This window comes from Nanorana parkeri, unplaced genomic scaffold (assembly GCF_000935625.1).
Source record: "Nanorana parkeri isolate BGI_ZX_2015 unplaced genomic scaffold, ASM93562v1 scaffold372, whole genome shotgun sequence".
NCBI lineage: Eukaryota > Metazoa > Chordata > Amphibia > Anura > Dicroglossidae > Nanorana > Nanorana parkeri.
The window spans coordinates 1197213-1217369 of record NW_017306640.1 but is presented as its reverse complement, the minus strand read 5'-3'; the positions used below and the strand labels follow the sequence as shown (position 1 = coordinate 1217369).

The 20157-nt window shown below is 41.5% G+C and overlaps 1 protein-coding gene across 1 annotated transcript in view; it reads left to right on the top strand.

Annotated features, from left to right (window-relative positions):
- Positions 1-18898, top strand: part of CENPE (centromere protein E) — an 86051-nt gene extending 67153 nt beyond the window's left edge. The window contains exons 48-55 of the mRNA XM_018558978.1: positions 38-247; positions 495-695; positions 3253-3456; positions 5280-5392; positions 8174-8271; positions 8358-8514; positions 11465-11994; positions 18708-18898. Coding sequence (XP_018414480.1) covers positions 38-247; positions 495-695; positions 3253-3456; positions 5280-5392; positions 8174-8271; positions 8358-8514; positions 11465-11994; positions 18708-18808 — 1614 coding nt within the window. The 3' untranslated portion in view covers positions 18809-18898. The remainder of the gene's footprint in view (positions 1-37; positions 248-494; positions 696-3252; positions 3457-5279; positions 5393-8173; positions 8272-8357; positions 8515-11464; positions 11995-18707) is intronic.
- The last annotated feature ends 1259 nt before the right edge of the window (positions 18899-20157 follow it).

Sequence of the window (20157 nt, the reverse complement as noted above, 5' to 3'; positions counted from 1 at the left end):
TTTTTTTTTTTTTTTTTTTTTTTTTTTTTATATACAGTGTGTGGAAGATGGGTTCTCAGAAGTACAGGTCACTCTGAATAGTGTGGAAGGAGACCTTAAAGAAGAGGTGAAATGCAAGAAGCAGTTCTTGTCGTGGTTGGAAGAGTTGGAAGGCTTACACTTTGATGCCAAGAAATGCAGTGAGGGTATAATTCAAGAAAATAAGAGGATTTCTGGTGTTGTCCAGCTTTTAGCAAGGGGTTTAAAGGTAAATGAGCTATTCTTTGTTAGGAGTATGATTTTGGGGTCAAACCTCTGTTCCCAGCCAGTTCCTTATCTAGAACTAACATTTAATGCAGTATGCGTATGTAGATCGATTTATACAGAAGCAAATGCATATACACTCTACAGGCTTCCCTCTACGTTTATCCAATACTTTAATTGTTCTGCTCTTTAGTTTCAGACAGTAGCATGGTGTGAGCATATGATCTGCAATATTTTGTTATATATTAAAGGTAATCGTCCAGTCACGAATAAAGCCGGACACAGTGGCATATCTAAACAAGCTCGATGAAAATTTACAGGAGAAAAAACAGAAGAACAAAGAGCTCCTGCAAAGAATGCAACAATTTGCTCCATCTGGAGATTCCAACATTCTAGAGGAGGAAAATGCACAACTCTGTGAGAAATTGAAAAATCTGCAGGCAGAATTAAAGGTAATTCTGTTTGGGACAGAAATATATTTTTGTTTTTCCTACATTTGTATGTTTTTTTCCAGTACACCAATGCACGTAACGTGCATAAGTCCTCAATCATATGACTAACAGCCGGCCTGTACAGATGCATGCTGCGTGCACGGCCGTATCGGGCCGCTCTTGGGGAGGACAGGTGGTGTGTGTGATTTGTACAGAGCAGCCTGTTCTCTGTCGGAGTACGCCGGCGTACGCGCACCCCAACTGCACATCCGTGCGGGTGTCCCTGCTCGGACGCAGGCAGGATCCATCCTGTCTGCGTACGAGTACGGACACTTGCACCCGCACGGACGTGCAGTTCAGGTGAGCGTATGGCGGCGTACTCCCACAGAGAAGAACAGGCTGCTGCGTACAAATCACACACAGCACCTGTCCTCCCCCGAAGCGCCTCGATACGGCCGTGCACGCAGCATGGATCTGTACGGGCCGGCTGTTAGTCGTGTGAATGAGGCCTTACTGTACATTGGCCAGACTAATATTTTTGTTATGTAAACAATAGCAAATGGGTGTGAATCCAGCTAAAACTTTGCTATTGTTTATGATCCAATATGGCACAGGGTCAGTATACAGTGGCAGCCATGTAGTGCCTCTGTTTTTGTAACTCTGCTGTCAGCCTGTTAAACTGTACTGACAATTCCATCATCGAGTTCCTCTGCAACAGCATAGGGAAGGAAAAGCGCCGTGGCACAGTGCTTTTGTACGATGTGGTAGGTGGAGATATGGAGCTGTGATTGGCCTTCACTGCTCTTGCCCTGTCTCTGAAGTCTTAACTGCCTGAATAGGCCAATCGGGTGGAGTTCCGGAAGCTGCCTCACTGTTTGCACCACTGGACACTTTTTTGAATTTCCTGCTTTCTGTTAATTTTGACCATGGACGAGTTTAAAGTGACAAAGTCAAAATTCCCCAGACCCAATGCTAGTGTAAGGACTTGCCTTAAATTATGTCTCTTGATCCGATCTTCTTTCCAGCTATTTTCAGGAGTCCCTCCAGCGCTGGTGCTGGTCTCCGGTCTGCCATGAAAGTCAAGGGATAGTGATCAATTTATCTGCACAGCAATGCAGTGTCAAACTATCACATATTTACCATAGATCACAGCCAATATTAAGCATTCCTTTGCCCCTTGAATGTGTTTGAGTGAAAATGTCTGATCTTTGCATAAGTGTCATATATGTGCCCATGATTACAGGGTCAACAAAAACACACAAAACATATTGCAAATCCTCTCCTGCAAGAGAAACTGGCAGAATGAGGTGATTCTCTGAGGCAAATCAAATTTTCTCTTCCAGGAGAGGATTTACCCCAGAGAAGCACCTCAACTGCCAGTTAATTGCTTGACCTATCTCCATTATACAGTATCTTCAAATGCCTGTGATCTGTAGAGTGCTACTACAGACCGAGTTTCCCTTTTTAGTCTTTACCTTGATGATCAATTATCTTTAGGGCCCATTTATATTATGCATTGCCTTAAAGCGGACCTTTACCTATATCTTTTTAAAATAACAACAAATACACATTTAGAAATGTTTAGTAATGACAATCTACAAACACATACTTGTGGATAATTGCAGGCTTTGTATTCTTTGCATACCTTCTCTTTTCTTCCCCAGTCTTCTGGCAGTGGCCATGTTAACTAAGGGCAGATTACTAGCTCTCCCTTTACTTCCCGAAAATATGGCACGTGTGACTAGGACATGTGACTAAGACATATATGACCATGCACATCATTTTAGGGGAGGAAATTTCCTTTCCCCTAGATCTTGTGAGATTACAGATGAGATTTCCCAGCAATGCTCTGCTGATGTAACCTTCCCAAGATGCAACGCTTTGACACGTACATCTTTTGTGCCAAAACTGGACCAGGAAGTAGATGAATGCTATTTGTAAGTAAATGAAAAAAGTTTAAATAATGTAAGATGATTTTAAGTCAGCATGCAGAGCTGCATGCTGCTGTGATTTTTTTAGTAAAAGGGGGGTAAAGGTTCAAAAATGGCTTGGCCAGCTGATTTGAAAAATGTTCCGGAGGGCTTGGCAGCGAAAGGGTTAATACTTTGGGGGTTATTTAGAAAATGTTAGCAGAGCTGACTGTTCTGTGGAAATCTGCCGCCTTAGTTTTGTACCACATTATGGAGCCGAGGCACATAGGAATTTCCATCTAGCAGCTATAATGCGGTGCTCTTCTAAAAGTCACATTTTCGCATAAAGAACAGCTCTGCAAATACACCCCAATGTGTTTAGATGTGCTGAATTAGGGAATACTATTGATTTGAATTCTTCTTTTGCTGAAAATGTAATGTAACCTTGTGTTGAAAGTTAACAAAAAAGCTGTGATCAGTTGAGATGCCAAAAAGTACCTGCTTACACCTTCTATCCATCTCTTTAAGCCATCCCCCTCCAGAAGTCGCCAAATCCCAGGATGTGCCTGCTTTGAGCCATAAGATTGAATCCTAGCTGTTGTATGCCCCAACTTTTGCAAAGTTAGCAGTTCTGTTTTGTTTAACAAGTGCTATTCTTATTTGTGTAGAAAATGCAGTGCAGAATCCAGCAGCTAGAAAATGAGGTCACTTCAGCCAATGCAGATGCCAAACAAAAGGGGGAGAAGGCAGCACTTTTACAAGAGAAGCTTTTGTCAAGTAGCAGGGAAACTGAGCTTTCTGAAATGCGAGCTAAGGTTTCTGAAAAAGAGAAACTTCTAGAGACGGCCCTAAAAGAAATGAAGGCTCTCCAAGTAAGTATGTTCTAGCCTTAGTCTTTACTTTTGTGTTTGTTTCTAAGCTGTTTTAGCTCCCATGAGTGAATGATTTGAAGTGGAACTGAAATTTAAAACGATTTAGTGCTAATCACCTTCAGAGCACAACAGCAGCCCATAGATCAAGCCTTTGCCTCATTTGCAGAGACTGTTCAAATAAGATATAAGCTACGCAGGAAGTGCTGCATAGCTTATATCTTCTTTGAACCATATTTATTCCCAGATAATTTTTTTGTACAAGTCATTCCGAATTGAAAAAACTCGATGGATGTCCAGTGAAACGTCTTCAAGAAAAATACAGCAAGTCCAGTTGCCTTGACTTATTTTCTACAGATATGCTTTGCTTTTAGAAAGACAGCTGACCTAGATACTTGAACTTTGAGAAGGAGCAGTAATGTACAGTCATTGTGTAATGTGACTTCCCCAATGCAGCCATGCTATCTACATATAGCTATACAAGTTGTATGGTGGAGCAAGATTTTTAAACCATAATGATATTGATGAGATTAACATTAACCTCTGTTTTTGTTTTTACATATTCACCAGCCAAAAAAAGTCTAGTAATTACCTTTTTTTTAAAAAATTCTCATTAAAAAAATGTTTTTAACCGTGGCTGGCTACTGCAAAGTGTAACAATCTTAACTTGCTGCATGCCAGCTCCTACACATAATGCCAGTCTTTTGGGCACTGCAGGTAGTGAGGGATGCCACTAAGAATTGAAATGCTCCAATTACTTCTCCGTCCCGCCTCACTACGTGCCCATTGAGGAAATGTGTTTTGTATAATTTTTTTCCTTGAGTTTTGCTGTTAAATTGGTCTATCCAGGTAATGTAAAGTCATAAATAGACCCTTATGTATGTTAAGATTTAAGTGGTCATATAAATCTACCTGCAGTAGAATAACTGTGGCTCCCTATATTTACTATAGTTGAGGTGCTGCAAACAGTGCCGACACTCCTCATCTCTGCCAATGGTTTCCGGAAGCTGTCTCCCAACTTGATGCCCCTTCCTTAGCCCTGATGTCAATTATACTTCCAACACCAGCCTTATATGATCAGCAAAGACTACAGCTGCCAGGGGTATGAGTGACGTCAGTGCCTGAGGCAATACAGAGGCAACAGATTGGAATGCAGATATTTTGCTTGGTGTTCAAGGAGATAAGATGTGTCATACACCTGCATCCTCAATATAGTTTATAAAGGGCGCTACAACTATTTTACTCTAAGTATATTTACATGGCTGCTAAATCTTCACATGCATGGGAAGGTGACAGGGTCCCTAAAAAGCAAACTATTGTTTATTTTGTTCTTGATTCACGTTAAAACTATGAGGATATACACTATATTGCTAAAAGTATTGGGAGGCCTGCCTATAACAGTTGACCGTGGAATATTTAGTAGCAAGGAAATGTCACGGATGGACTTATTGCACAGGTGACAACCTATCAAGGTACCACGCGTAAATTCACTGAGCTCCTGAGAGCGACCCATTCTTTTGCAAATGTTTGTAGAAGCGTCTGCATGCCTCGGTGCTTGATTTTATACACCTGTGGCCATGGGGGTGATTGGCACACCTGAATCCAATGATTTAGAGGAGTGTCCCAATACTTTTGGCAATATACTGTGTATACTGCCGATCTTTCATGGTCCATAGATATACTTATTCTTTTTAATGCAAATTAAACCTTATTGCATATGTGCTCTAGATAAGGCTTGGTTAATGTTGTAGAGGCCATGGCTAAACATCTTGAAGCCCAACTTCCACAGAAAAATGAAGGCTCTTTTTTTTTTTTACCTGTTTAAGGAAAAGGTGACCCAAGGTGGAGCACCATACCGAGATGAAATAGACCATCTTAAAAGTCAACTGGTGAAGTTTGAAATGGACAGAATAAAGTTGTCAAAATCTACAGACCAGCAGTAAGTGTTGTACCAGTTTTTGTTACTGTTGCAGTTAATTGATCCCAGTTGATTTTAGTTGTGCATGTATCACAGATCTTTGCTATCGGTAATAATCATGATATAATAAATGCATACATGTTTTTTACATGTCTTTTAAGCTATAATGGAAGTCATGCACTGTCAGATTATACTATAGGATGGTTTGAACCTGGCAAACAACATTTCTGTAGGCCAGTCCAGTATAACCTCTCCTCTACTCAGCATGCCGTTGTTTTTTTGCCAGTGCTCTAAGAGGTAGGATGTCTTTTCTTCAGGTCTACTAGTCAAAATCTAACTCTTTTTTGCTAGCTTCTTTCTTGATACTACTTTGATTTTTTTTTCTTCAGTCAAGATTCCTTGCTACATCGCCGCTTGAGCTGGTCAATAGCAACTGTCTGGATCAGCCTTTCCTCAGCCTAGCTTTAGAGTGCCCTACCTGTACCATCCTATTGGACGTTGTGAGGATAGCCTAGAAGGGACCTCTGGACACTGGGTGGTGTATTGGGTACTTTCCTCACCCTGTTCTGATAACAGGTCTGTTTTGTAGCACTTTCCAAGTCTTCAGCCACTGGCATTACCTCAGCACTTGCCCTGTCACTGCAGACTCATACATTGGAGAGACAGACCGACTAAACCTGGCTCTTCAGCCCACAAGCTTGGAAGGCAGAGCATTGCAAATCCCTCAGAAGTCTTTAGCATGAAGATACACCCCCACTTTTATCAAGTGGCAGGAACTGTTGCTAATGCTTTCAAGCCCTTGGGTAGCGTGCTCTTCTGATATCTGGGTGCAGAGAGTGCCCCATTAGGATTGCAGGGCAGTCTCTTCAACCCAGGGGTTCTTACTCTTCTGTGTCAGCTTGGCCTCAGGAGTGGTTGAGGGTGTCCCACCCTGGCCACCTCCCTCTTCCTCAGAACAATTTTAATCCCTTGGGGCATGTAGAGCCACTAGTGGTACCTGGCACCTATAATCCTTCTCCAGAGGCTCCCTGTGATCCTCACAGGTTGTTCTCCAACCTAGTAGTGCTGTAAATCCTCAGTGTCTTCCCTGTATGCCTTCTCAGTCCTTCTCACTGTTAGATACAGTGTCTACTAGGGCTGCAACTAATGATTATTTTCATAATCGATTCGTTGGCCGATTTTTTTTTTTTTCCGAATAATTGGATAAAAACTAAATTTCAGGAACAAACCAAGTATTACAAACAAACCGCAGAACAACAAAACGTAAAATCTCTGCATAACAAATCTATACAATTTTTAAAAAGCAGAAAAAAAACTTGCCTTCTGACAATATCTATATGCAGCGGTAAATCTAAATAACCAGCTAGGGAACAAAATATTGAATCATTCTCAGATTAACAGATTTAAAACAATGCAATAACGCAATAGACTCGGGACCCTCCAACGCAATCATTTAACTATTTTGTTAATTGTCTGTTTAATGTGAGCACTACACCTTGTGTTATCTCAAACCAAAACTTAAATACAAGTGCCGTGCTACACTACTAAACAAAAATCTGTAAATCCAATCACCAACAATAATGTGAAAATAAGAAAAACTGATCACAGCAAACGCACAATGTGATAAATAATATTTCCTGCACAATGTTCTGTGAAGATCTAACGTGTCAGCCAGCGGCTGTGAAGGAGCGGTTGAAACCTCCTGACTTTTTTTTTATTTTTTTATTCTTTCATTGGGCAATATATATTCTCTCATCATATTGGCTTGTGGTGGTGGTGTTGGACACGGGGTTTAACACTATTGGTTATATCTTCTCGGAACACTTGTTCCCACAACTCGATAAGTTCGCACTTTCGACACATCAACGGCGCTTCCAGCAGTGGTGTGGGCGTGTCTGACAGCAAAGAACATTTGGGGAGTCCGCAATGGTGTGGGCGTGTTTGTCAGCAGGGGAGAGTGTGAGGTGCTGCAAGACCAACTAATCGACCGTCCAACCAATCGATGATGATCGTTGACAATGGTTTTCATTATCGGTTATGATCTACTTTATAAATTTAGTTGTTTCAGCCCTAGTGTCTACCCTAGTACTTTCTTGTGGCACCCTTGTGGGAAACTCGGGTGACTTCCAGTAAAGAGAGCAGTCCCCATGGGCCCTAGCAGATGGCATTCCCCTGATAGACCATTGGACTATAAGATCCAGCGAGGTATTGGCTCAGGAAACTGTCCATCACCTGTAGGTGACATTAGGTAGCATGTTTCTTCGGTATAGGAGGCTGCAGCATGTTTAACCTCATGCTTGAGACCGTTAGCCAGTGCCCATCTCTCTACCTTTGCAGGAGTCTCGGGTGTTGAGGGACCATCATTTCTGAGGCACTTCCTCTTCTATGATCTCTTTTCAGATCAACCTTGGCCCCCTACTCTGCTGCTATTGAGGGTTTGGTTTTTGAGCTGACTTGTGTCTGCCTCTAAAGATCAGATAGTTTTGTAATTTTTGTTTACTGATGTCCACCCCTCAGTTGGACATATTGAAGGTTATAGACTGTGTGTCACTTAATGGATGAGAAAGACAATTGGATGTATTTATTTTGTTAACTCAATATAAAATCCTCTATTCTCAACCCGTCGGTCTATGATCTGGCTCTTTGCACTACTTGTTACAATCTGAGGCATGCTCGGTAGGTAGAAGAGGGGTTATCCTGGCCTACAGATAGATGGATATAGAGATGTGTGTGTGTGTGTGTATGTATATATGTATATATATATGTGTGTGTGTTGTAACAATATTACATTTCTTGATACAGAATAGCTTCCTTAAGGTCTTGTATTGACTATAAGGAGGAATCTTTAAGGAAGCTGAAAGAACAACTTCGACGATCACAAAAAGATACAGATACTACCAGTACGTAAGGGTATTTAGGGTTTTTGGGGTGAACCTTTTGTGCTGGTGAAACAATGTATATATGTTACTGTTCATTCTTTCAACAGTTTGTTCAGAGAAGGATGGCTCCACATCATATCCCGTGACCTGTGGTGGTGGTAGTGGCATTGTGCAGAGTACAGCAATGCTTATGCTTCAATCAGAAAATGCTGCTTTGAAAAGGGAAATTACCCAATGCAAGAAAAGGTGCCATCAGCTATCAAGGTAAAAGTGAATCGATTACCCTTAACTGGATGTAATCCTTATGAATGGTGTTCAGTAGTTTTGTTTTTGGTTTTTTTTTTATATTACCCTGTATTACAAATGAAACCTTCCTCACATTCACTCCGTATCTATCAGAGGCAGGGTGCCAATTGCCCTCTGGGCCTCTGATTCTCCCTTTAAAAAAAAGCCCCTGCCACAGCGGCGATCACTCAGTTCCGATCTTGGCCACCTGCATTTTCCTCCGCCCACATAAGCTGCAATAGGCTAGGAGGGAGACTGCAGAGCCACCAGTGGCTAGCTGGATGTTTCAGGAGAGCAGGTCCTGCAGAGAAGGGAAGACACCACAAGGCTTCTGGGGGCTTCACCTCATTACCTGCATGCAACATCTCTGCACCGCCGACCCCTGACTTACTTAGCGCTGACCTCCTAATGTATTTCTAGGATTTTATAGTCCCTCTATAGCTTGGAGTCGGTAGCCTAATGACCAGGGTTGCAGCGGTCTTGTGCACATCAATGACGAGGGATCCCTCTGCTATCGGTCTTCTATAATTTTTCTCGACCCTGTGAAATTTTTCATCCGTGTCACTTCTAGGTGAGCATGATAAAAAGGCGTCAGGAAATCCACTGATTCGGGTGATATGGCCGCACCAGAAGTGACGCAGCCAAAATATTTTATGGGGTCGGCAAAAATTATTGAACACCAGCTTTGATATTGTGCGGCTCCTCCCACAGCCAGAAGTCAGGACAGCCAGCGGTAGCCTACCGTGGGCGAGAGTGTCTAAGTACCAAACATGGAGCAGAGTAAGGCTGGAACTGTGTGGGGAGCACAGTGGGAGGAGAGCACCATCCCCTGGCCAGCCAACCCCTTTCTTGGACTTCCTAGTGAGTCCTCACCTCACCCGACCGTTCACAATACAGTTACGTAAATGACGAAAGCAGCAGGGTGGGAGGAGGCAGGGGAAGTGGAAGCAAGACTGGAGGTGGGGGCAAGTCTCTGTAGGATGGACCTCTGGGTTGTACTTGCCCCCTGAGCCAAAAGTTGCCAGTCAGACGCTGTTATCTATATATTTGTGATACAAGTCCTTCACTGCAAACTACCATGACTAATGCCCTGTCATGTCACAGTTTAACTTTTTTAAGTAATGGTACGATAAAAAAAAATTGTGAAATTATTTAAAGTGACACTAACCACAGGCGTTAAATCCTAAAAATGCATTTAAGTACCTCAACTATTAACAAAAATGTACCCTATTTGTACATCCTTCAGCTGTAGATCCTCAAATCATCTCTGAATTGGTGCTGACACTGTCCCTCCTTCTAGGTGGGGGCTACTTTTGTTCCCCATGATCCCTATGTGTGTTGTAAAGTAGCCACCGTTCCAAGCTCAACCCCGTGATTGACTACAATATCATATTTGTTTTACTAATTTGTATTGAAATGTATAATCTATCATGGGAGTGAGCTTGATGTGGTGGCAACACCACACACACGGACCATGGTGAACAAAAGTAGCCGCTCTCCAGAAGAAGAAAGGGCAGTAACAAAAATCAATACCGGCGCCTCCAACTGCAAAATGGCCAGCTCTAATAATGATGGATACACTGTAGAGGCAGCTCCCACAGGTCAAATAGACCGCCAATCTGAGAAACAAAGAACGAAAAAGGGCGCCTCCATAGTGTAAAAACGAAATTTAATGATGCAACACACAGCTTGGATTGTACTTACAAAAAGTCGGTGAAATAAAAGCATATAGAGATCGATGGGAACTCGAAACCTCTAGCAGAGGAAATCTGAAAAGATGTAATATGTCAGCGTCCTCTGCTCCTGTATGTTCAAAAGTTTTACGCGTTTCTGGGCACACCCCTTCATCAGAACCTAGGTTCACGCATTTCTGGGGCATGCCCCTTCATCAGAACCCAGGTCCTGACGAAGGTGTGCCCCAGAAACGCGTAAACCTTTTGAACATACAGGGGCAGAGGACGCTGATATATTACATCTTTTCAGATTTCCTCTGCTAGAGGTTTCGAGTTCCCATCGATCTCTATATGCTTTTATTCCACCGACTTTTTGTAAGTACAATCCAAGCTGTGGAGGCGCCCTTTTTCGTTCTTTGTTTCTAAGAAAGGATAGTGTCAGCACCAATTCAGAGATGATTTGAGGATCTACAGCTGAGGGATACACAAATAAGATAATTTTTTGTCACTAGTTATGGTATTTGAATGCATTTTTAGGATTTAACTCTGGAGTTTAGTGTCACTTTATCTGGTGACAGGAAAGAGGCCTCATAAAAATAAAGTTTTACAGCTTCATTCTTATACCTACTGAGAGAGAGAGATGTATATAATTATATATTTATCTCTCACACACACACACGCACATAATCACTTTTTAAACTTGTAGACTCCAAATAAGTAACATTGGGCAAAACTCCATATGCTTTCCCTTTTTAAGGCTTAAAGTAGAATTAAAGTGTATCTCTTGTTGGCATATATCTACTGCTAGCAAGCAGTAGATATATGCCCCATGATTTTTTTTTAAATAGAGTAGCCAAATACCTAATGACTTATCTGGTCCAGCGCCGCTTGCTTACGGCTGAAGAACTCCCAGCTCCGGAACGGTTGTGAAGGAGAAAGTGAGTAGGTGCAAGTGCAGTAGATAACACAGAAGGGTAGGGGAGAAAAGAGACATTGAAAGTGGACGCAGCCGGACAGACTGTGTGGGACACTAGGAGTTTGCGCTGGATCAAAGACAGGCACCAGTGCTGAGGGGACTGTCAAATGAGTGGAAGGAAGGAGATGATTGCAGCAAGAGGCATCAAATAAGGTGAGTGCTTACAGCACCATTGGGGTGAGGGGGGTAGCCTTTAATGCCACTTTAAGGGCTATTGGGTATATGTGGTAATTCTTACAGCTGTTAATGCCGTTTTTTTTTTCTTTTTGTCTTGTTAAAGAAATGCATCCAGTCGAGAAGATGAACCTAAAAAAATTAAAGATAGGAGTATAGAAACACCTTCCAACTTGTTTAGTTCACTAACAGACTCATCACAATGCAGCAGTGAGATGTACAGACAAGTCGCTGTCTCACCACGCAAATCTGACATTCCGCTTAGACATATACATTCGCCAGGGAAGACTGGAATACACAGGAAACATGCAGCGTCCCCAAGCAAGACACATTTGCCCAGACCTCAAGTGATGTCGCCGAGCAAGACACACTTACCCAAACCTCAAGTGATGTCTCCAAACAAGACATTAAGGAACAGTGTTCCTGCCTCATCTCCTGGAAAGACTGTGCTGACTAGAAAGCGTGCTTTGTCACCATTTAAAACTGAAGGACTGTTCAGCAACTTGACAGAATCACCATGCAAAAAGCAAAGTTCACCAGAGCCTCCAAACTCGGATAAATTCTTTGAGCGGTCCAAATCTCTGCCTTATTGTCCAACCAAGTTTTTTGACAACTCCACACTTGGCACTTTACAAGGTAATGATGGCTATTTTTATCATCCTGAAATGTAGTAGTATGGTCCACTGTACTATTTTCTTATTCAGATGTTCAGAAATTTGGGCTGTACATGTTTATACGCTCTACCGCAATGCTTCATGTTAGGTCTGTGGGTTTTTCCCAGCATTTACTGAGAGGCGCTATGTTGTAGAGAAAGACCTTGTTTGGAATATCCTTCACATAGCCTTGGTATTCCCCCTGCTTTAAAGCCCTTTTTCTTAGCTATGCTGTAAACTTTTGGGGTGCTAATTTATACCATTGTTTTGTAAGCTTATATATATGTCTTTATGAATTCATTTTAACTTCACTGCTGCTATTGTATGCTTTTCAGAGTAATAGCCAACACTGATAGGGGGAAGGGGGGACGGCAGGCAGTGGAGCTGAAAAAAATAGATTATAATCGATAATGAGAATCGTTGGCAACGATTCTCATCAATTAGTTTCTTTTTGATTAGTTGCTGCCGCTCTGCTCCTCCATTCTTCTCCCTGCTGGTGGTGTTAGTTGGTGGGTGCAATAGCCAGCCTGCTATTGGCTATTGCAATTTGAAATATCCAATAGCAGGCAAGCTATTGCTCCCAGCAATGAAGTAAAAGAAATCGTTAAAAAAAAGAAAAAAGCGAAATTATTTTGCTGTAGGAGGTGCGTTGCGGTGCCATTCATTCCAATGGATCCCAAATGCACTTCCTGTCCGCAGTGTGATCACCCGCATTGGAATGTGCGGTACTGCAATGCCCTGCGTTCCAGTGCAGATTTTAAAAAATGTGCGTACTGTTTTATTCTGAACTAAACTTTGTAACGCTGCTTTGTTTTATTTTTACCCGATTTAATTGAAAAAAATAATCGGCCAACTAATCCCTTATGAAAATAATCGTTAGCTGCATTCAGTATGATCATCATATTAGATGAAACCTGAACATCACCTTGCAAAACTTCAAGAAAGTATGAACAGGAGACAAGGTGGCAGCCTTGCAAATCTGGGAGAAGATGCCTATAAGCCCAAGAGGCACTCACACACTTAGAGGGCACATTGACAGGGAAAGACCATAGGCTTGAACAATAATTTGTCTGAGCCACTGAGAAATGGTGCAGAGCAGCTGGTTTTCTTCTACCGGGACCATTAGGAATGGCAGTGTCAGGCTTTTGATTTAAATTGGTTAAGAGGTAGACCCCTACAGCACGAACCCTACAGGGACTGCCATTAAAAAAAATATTCGGAAAGCCATTTTCAAATCAGTGGTGTCCTTAGACAATGGACCATCTTTAGTAGGTACAGTCAGTGTTCTGTTGAGGCGAGATATCACCCACAGTGAACGGCTCGCTTATTAAGAAAATCCCTCATCAAATAGGTATTGGTCCGAAACACGTGTGGAAGTAGTCTAGTCTCCATATACAACAGGTTGAAGTAAGGGGTGTATTAAGCTGGCCATACACCTATAGATTATCTGCAGATTTTCTATTGTTCAGGTACTTTGAGAGCCAGCGCAGCCGACTAGCAAGATACTGAAGCTTGGCCCAGTGGGAGATTCCTCCATACACACAGTTTAGTGTAGATGGAGAAATCTGTTGTACTTTTTCCATCTGACCATATAAGATCTGCAGATAATCTATAGGTGTCTGGCCAGCTTAAGAAAGGTTGGATAGTTTCAGGCCTTTGCATGAGTCCCAGACTGGCAACAGTACTAGTAGAAGCTACAGGCTGTTCCATTATAAATGTGACTTGCCTTGATCAGAGCTGAGTAGACAATCCAGATAGCTGCATTGAGAACCCAGTTCAGCAGTATGTAGATGATGTCTTGATTGAAGAAAAAAACATCTTGACAAAATTCTCAAACCTTTTTACTATAATGAATTTAGATCAAACAAATATACATTGCACAGCAAAATGTCTTGACATTTCTGCTCTAGAATTTACATTCATCATGTTTCTAAACCAGTAGTGCAACTCTCTCCGCTCTGCTGCCCTGAACGTCCTGTTACAAACAAGATTGCAAGGGACAGAGCATTTCCCAGCAGCGGGGAAGAGGAGGAGTGGCTTGGATTGCTTTGCCGTGTATGTGGACACACAGCTTACTAGGACACACACAAGGGTGGCTCCACTGGACCCTTGCAAGGGAAAGGAGCTACCCTAAATGGGGATACCAGGGCCAGTGTTCTTGAGACCAGTTGATTTTGCAGGAAAAAAAACTTTTTTTTAAACATCAAGGGGCAGCAAACATTGTAAGTGATTTAATCAGCATTTGAAATGGCTTACAAAAAACCCACCTTTTTTACTAATATCACTGTAATGAGTTTGAGTACTACCTATGATGGTTATAACATGCTGAGGGAATATGTATCAACATTCATTCTGACTGAAAAGGTCAAAAGATTTGCAAGACTAATGTAAAGGCAATATATTTATATGTACATGTGTGTGTCTAATAGGGATATTCGAGAATGATGGTATTTACAAAAAAGGTGTGTGTGTGTCTTCTCTATGTTCTATATACAAATCTGAGAATGCTGTGATTTGTGGTTGGGTTATGCTTGGTGTGTTGGTTGTTGCCTTTTTATTAGGCTGCATCATCTGCACGCAAAGCGTTTCACTAAAGAGTTAACTACTAGCAGTTTTTTCCTTGTTTGAGGATTTTCCAGGAATAACATGTAAATACATGCTGATGTTTCATTGACAGGTCCTCTTCCTTCAGATATTAACTCTTCAGCTACTAACTGTTCCGATATTAACCGTTGCACAGAAGCAGGTAACTGTGTTGGTATATTGTCACCATGTTCTTTTTGCCAAGACCTGACAATCCTTTAAATCTAACTCTGAGATAAGTGAATATTGGCTAAATAGGCGATCCATGTGTGCTCTTACATGAATCTCGGTGTGCTCTTACATGAATCTCGGTGTGCTCTGTGGAATAATCCATTGGGACACTTTACCTCTGTGCAGGAGCTTCCTGTTCTAAAAGCCAGTCATTTGCTGCTCTCTCTCCTCATGCAGGGTGACTGGTCTTGTATCCGCCCACCTCCTGTAGTTTTCTGCCGGCAGCCTGTAGTGGGTGGAGCCTGTTTGACACCTCCCATAGCTCTGCTCCTTACTAAGCCTATGTGCAGAACTCTGGGTATCTGGGTTTGCAAAGGCATTTGGTGCAAACAAATTGGATTTATATCCTTTTTGTCTATTTAGTAATCGCATGAAAGGTTTTGTGCTCAGAGTTTTTAGCTATAATGCGTAAAGTCCTTAGAAGTGTGCGCCCCTTACAGCTGCAAGACATGTTTTACAACCAAGAAATCTGCAATCAAGGATTTGGAGACCGGTTTTCAGAATTTAGACAAGTCAAATAGTTGCCGTTGTGCTGCCCCAATGGGGCATAGAATATGTTATAGAAGTTAATATAGATAGAAGTTTTACATAGTGTGTTTTGCCTAACTATTTTCTCATAGCTAAATCCATGTGTTATCCTATGTTGCCATCTAGTGGCCTTTTGTTGTAACAAACATGTTTTCTGTAATTATTCCTCATGTGACGATGTATTTCCCCCTAGTGTACGCCCCTTCCTTCTTCCTGTGTGCAGTACTTCCTGTGTCATGGCCAAAGCTAGCAAGCCACATGTAACAGGACACACATATAATCTGCACAGTACGTAGGAAAGGCATCATTTTCTGACCGCACAATACTATAACCGTTCAACTGCTGTTCCTATCATCTGCTGTAACCTGATGTAGAAGAATAAACACCTTTTTTGAATGAATCGGTATTGACGAGTTCAGCTATCTGACGAGGATTGTCCGCAGTGAGTATATCTGCTTATACAGGCCAGGCATAGAGGTCTCAGCAAGGGATATATTTCGCTATCAAAACGATCAGAGTCAGAATAGCCGTAGCAGAGGGTATTTTCTGAACATCAATGTTACCTTGTGTGTCAAAAACAGGCCATGTATTCTACATTTCCTATTGTGTTAGTATATTATAGTTGTGTGAGAATTTGCCTTCAAACCATCCTACACCACGGCATCAAATCTGAAGGTGCCAGCAGTACCTGAAATGGTTCTGGTGGCAATACATTAGAACTGCTTGTTCAATAGACAAGGCCTCCTATAGATGTACTATTTCTTCTTTTAAAGAGGGATCACAGTTACTTAACCCTATAACTTAAAGGAGAACTATGAGGTGAGTGCTTTTCACTCACCTCATAGTTCTAGCCGACCTATGACAATGAGACTGTCACAGGTCGGCTCAGTAGATCGGGAGGTGAGCGAACACATACCGGCGTTCGCTCACTTCTCGATCCTGTCATGGCTCTCTGCCGTGACAGGGGAGGGGCTGGATTCCCCTCTCCCCGCTCCGATCCGCCAGCCCTGACTGGCGGACGGGGGAGGGGGTGGCTACAGCTGGCTCTGCCTCTAGATAGGCAGAGCCAGCTGTCAATCACGCAGCTGGGCGGCTCCAGACATAGTTCTCCTTTAACCCTTACTCCCCCGACCAAAGTGAAAAATATGAGTAGAATATAAGCACAGTCACCATTTTCTATGGCCTGGCACATGCATGGCTTTTTTTTTAAACAGCAAAAAAGTGGACTATGTCTGAGACCTGTATTGTATAAGGGGGGCGGGCTACTGTTGTTTTATTCCCATTTGGAACAGACTGCTATACAGTAGATGTGCTGTAGTGTTGGCCTCTCCCAGTCTCAGACTGTTATGTATTTAAACCGGGATAGTAGTACATTGTACAGAATGTTTATAGAACATCAGGCAGTCTGGTCTTGGCATAAAGATCTTATACACTTTGCTGCACGCTTTGGTGTCTTTCATAAATAGTCACTTTTGAAGCACTGTCTGTTGTGTCCATGTTCTAGCTTTCTAAGGAAGTTCTGTGCTCATATTGGCTTCTTATTAAAGAAATGCCTCACATCTATATTACAAGTTGTATTATACCTATAAATGTAATGAGTTAGTATATGTAAAAAAAAAAAGAAACCTATTGGAACCAATGATTTTCCTACAGCAATGTTTCATTCAATAATGCCACAGCCTGCGTTCTATAACATCAGCTGCAGCAATTTGTAGGCGTGTGCTCTGTAGTAGCTGGAGTTCTATTGTCTATTGAGACATTCTAACATACTAACTTGTCTAGGATTACTTGTGCTGACTCCTCTATTTCAGTCAACTTGTATGTCAGGCTTTTAAAGAGACCCTGTCACCAACTTAAATTGTAGTTGAAGGCGCAGAAGAACCAAGTCATTAAAATGCTTGCTTGCGGTGTTTCTTCTTTCCATAAATTTGTAATCCCATTCAGCAATCTCGAGGACTTTGGATGTCTACACTAGGAAGCTTCTATGAGTAAAAACCATGTATACATGTTAAATGCATATATAATCTTATGGGCAGACCTTTCTTGAAATGAATGGTCTGGCGACAGTCTCTTTAAACGGACTGATTCCATCCTATTTTTAGGTCATTTTATGGTGTGGCACCAAACTGCACAAGCATATAAATTATAATTAGGGATGCACCAATATATCAGCCGCCGAAACATATCGGCCGAAAATGGCACTTTTGGCATAATGCAGAAAGTGCCGTTTTCTGGCCGATACATCTGTGCATCCATTCTTTCTCTCCTCCCGGCTGAGCGCTGTGAGCGGCCGGCGTGTCTCCTCCCACACTGCTCAGCCTCCTGTCAAAGATCAGAGGAGAGCAGTGTGGGGGCGGAGACAGCCAGTGCTGTCACAGCAGACTGAGCTCTCCTCCCACTCGCTCAGCGTCCTGTGAGAGCTGTCAGGAAGCAGAGCGGGTACAAACACACAGTGATCGCTGAGTGTTTGTACATAATGGACATGGTATGGTTACTATAGCCTCCAATTTCCTCCAATTATGAAGGAATGGGAAGTGATCTACATCACCTCCTGTTCATTCATGATTGTGGATATAGTAAACACACCATGTCCTCATGTTATCAATGAACAGAAACACTCAGTATAGAGGATTCCTGCTCATTTATAATTGGGGCTGCAGAAAAAGAGATACTTTGTGTCCTCAATCTTTCTTTTTTTAAAGGCCAAAGCCACTAAAAGTAAAGTAAAAATATTTAATAAAAGAATTTTAAACAAAATATTTTTTAAAAAATGTAAAATAAACCTTTTTGGTTTTGAAATTGTCATTTCGGTGCACCTAATTATAATGACAATATTAAGGATCTCTGGAAGCGAGAGTCCCATATATCTGACATAATAAAATGGAGGGATCGGTGTCTTGGAGATCCCTGGTAAAGAACTCTGCTCTTTGTTATGCAGTTTGTATTTCTTGGAAGACTGGAATCTGGCCAATCCAGGCAGTCTGGCTCATGTTAAGCAATTTAATTATTACTCTACAGTTCCAATTCTCACTAGTGTGGCTGGAGGTGAAATCCGCAGCAATAGCAATATGCCTTTAAAAAAATCTTGAAGCTGCGGGCAAGATCCTTCTGTAATGGTTTAGGAGAGAGGATTTGTAGTTTTTGCTATGCTATTCCAAGCCTCCCATAGTGGTGGTGAAATCAAACTGGTTTACCCAGGATCCTGGGTAGGACAGTATATGGACTTTCGATCAAATCCTCCTTAATTCTAAGTTTACTAAATGATTTTTCAGTGGATTGTGGGGGTTAAGCATCATCCTGATTATTGCATAAGGCTGCCACAGGGCTAAATTGTCTCTTACCTCTGTTTTCTAGATGCAGATATCTACAGTGGAAGTACTACTGCAACAAATGAAGATAACTGGTGGGATCGAGCCGACAAAAACAAGAATGCCAATGATTGTAAAACATCTTAAATGACTTTGCACATCTGTTACTGCGAATGAAACTAGCACAGCAATCACTACAGTGTTAACTGCACAGGAATTGTCACTAGCGTGCCTCTTGAAATTCTAGACACTTTAGTGTTTTTTATAAATAAGTTATCATCGTAATATTTTAATGCTGGACACTTAAGTCGGGATTGGGAATAGATTAATACATTAAAAAATGTTTTGACTTTTATTTGCGTTTCTTTAATTACCATGTCACATTCCTTAAATGTATTTTCATGTTTGTTTGTTCCTTTTTCTGTTTTGCTGTACTTATCCCTTTCTTAATAAAAAGCAATATTTTTGCCATTTTTGTTTGTTTTTGCTTTGGATCTGTTATTCTGAGCTACTAATTAGAGTACTTAAAATGTAACCGTAAACCTAATTCTGTGAAGGAAGTTGGGGATGGTAGGCACTGTGCTTGGTTCTGCCATGAGGAAATCTTTCGCATATTTTTGGTTCGACTTGTATTCTTTCATATAGGGTTTGTCACCATGGCAGCTAGGATGGTGGATGTATTACTGGTATGGCATTGGTAAAAATGGGATATATTGCTTCTCCCCCACTCTCTCCCCCCCAACAAATGGTAACCTTAAATGGCAGCATTAGCTGTCTGAGAAGTACAAAAAAATACCTGTTCTTGTCAGAAATCTTCTGAGTTGATATATTTTATTTCTGTGGACAACAGAATACCTCCCTCCTATATCATGGAGAGGGGATTTTTTCTCTATTCCCAGAACATTTCATGTCCTAGGCTGACAACACTGCTCCCCCACCATTGTCGCCTGTGCACAGGAAGTATGCACGTCTAAGGACCACTGAGCTGTCATATTACATTTTATGTTTTTGGGTTTAAATACACTTATTTTTTTGTTCACAAAGAAATTTCTAACAAAAAAAAATGGATAAAGTTTAATATTCCAGAGACAGATTATCATATGAGCCATCCAAAATATCTTAAAAGCTTAATTAAAAAGAAATAGCCTTCTCCTTTCATCAATTGAGGGACACAGGAAGTCTTGGAGTGTATTTTCACTTTTGCAGCCAAATTGGGAGAACACATTTTAAATTTGTAATAGCCATGGCCACAAATATTGGCACCCCTGCATTTCTGTCAGATAATGCACCACTTCACACAAAAAATTGTTGCAATTACAAATGTTTCGGCATTTTCATTAATTTCTTTTGTTTGTATTGGTATGACACCAATTGGTATGAAAAAAAAAAAAGCCAAATCTGACACATTGCACGCAAATCTCCAAATATGGACTGGCCAAAATGATTGGCACCTTCTCCAAATTGCAAGAAATAATTGCATTCCAAGCTTTTGTGGA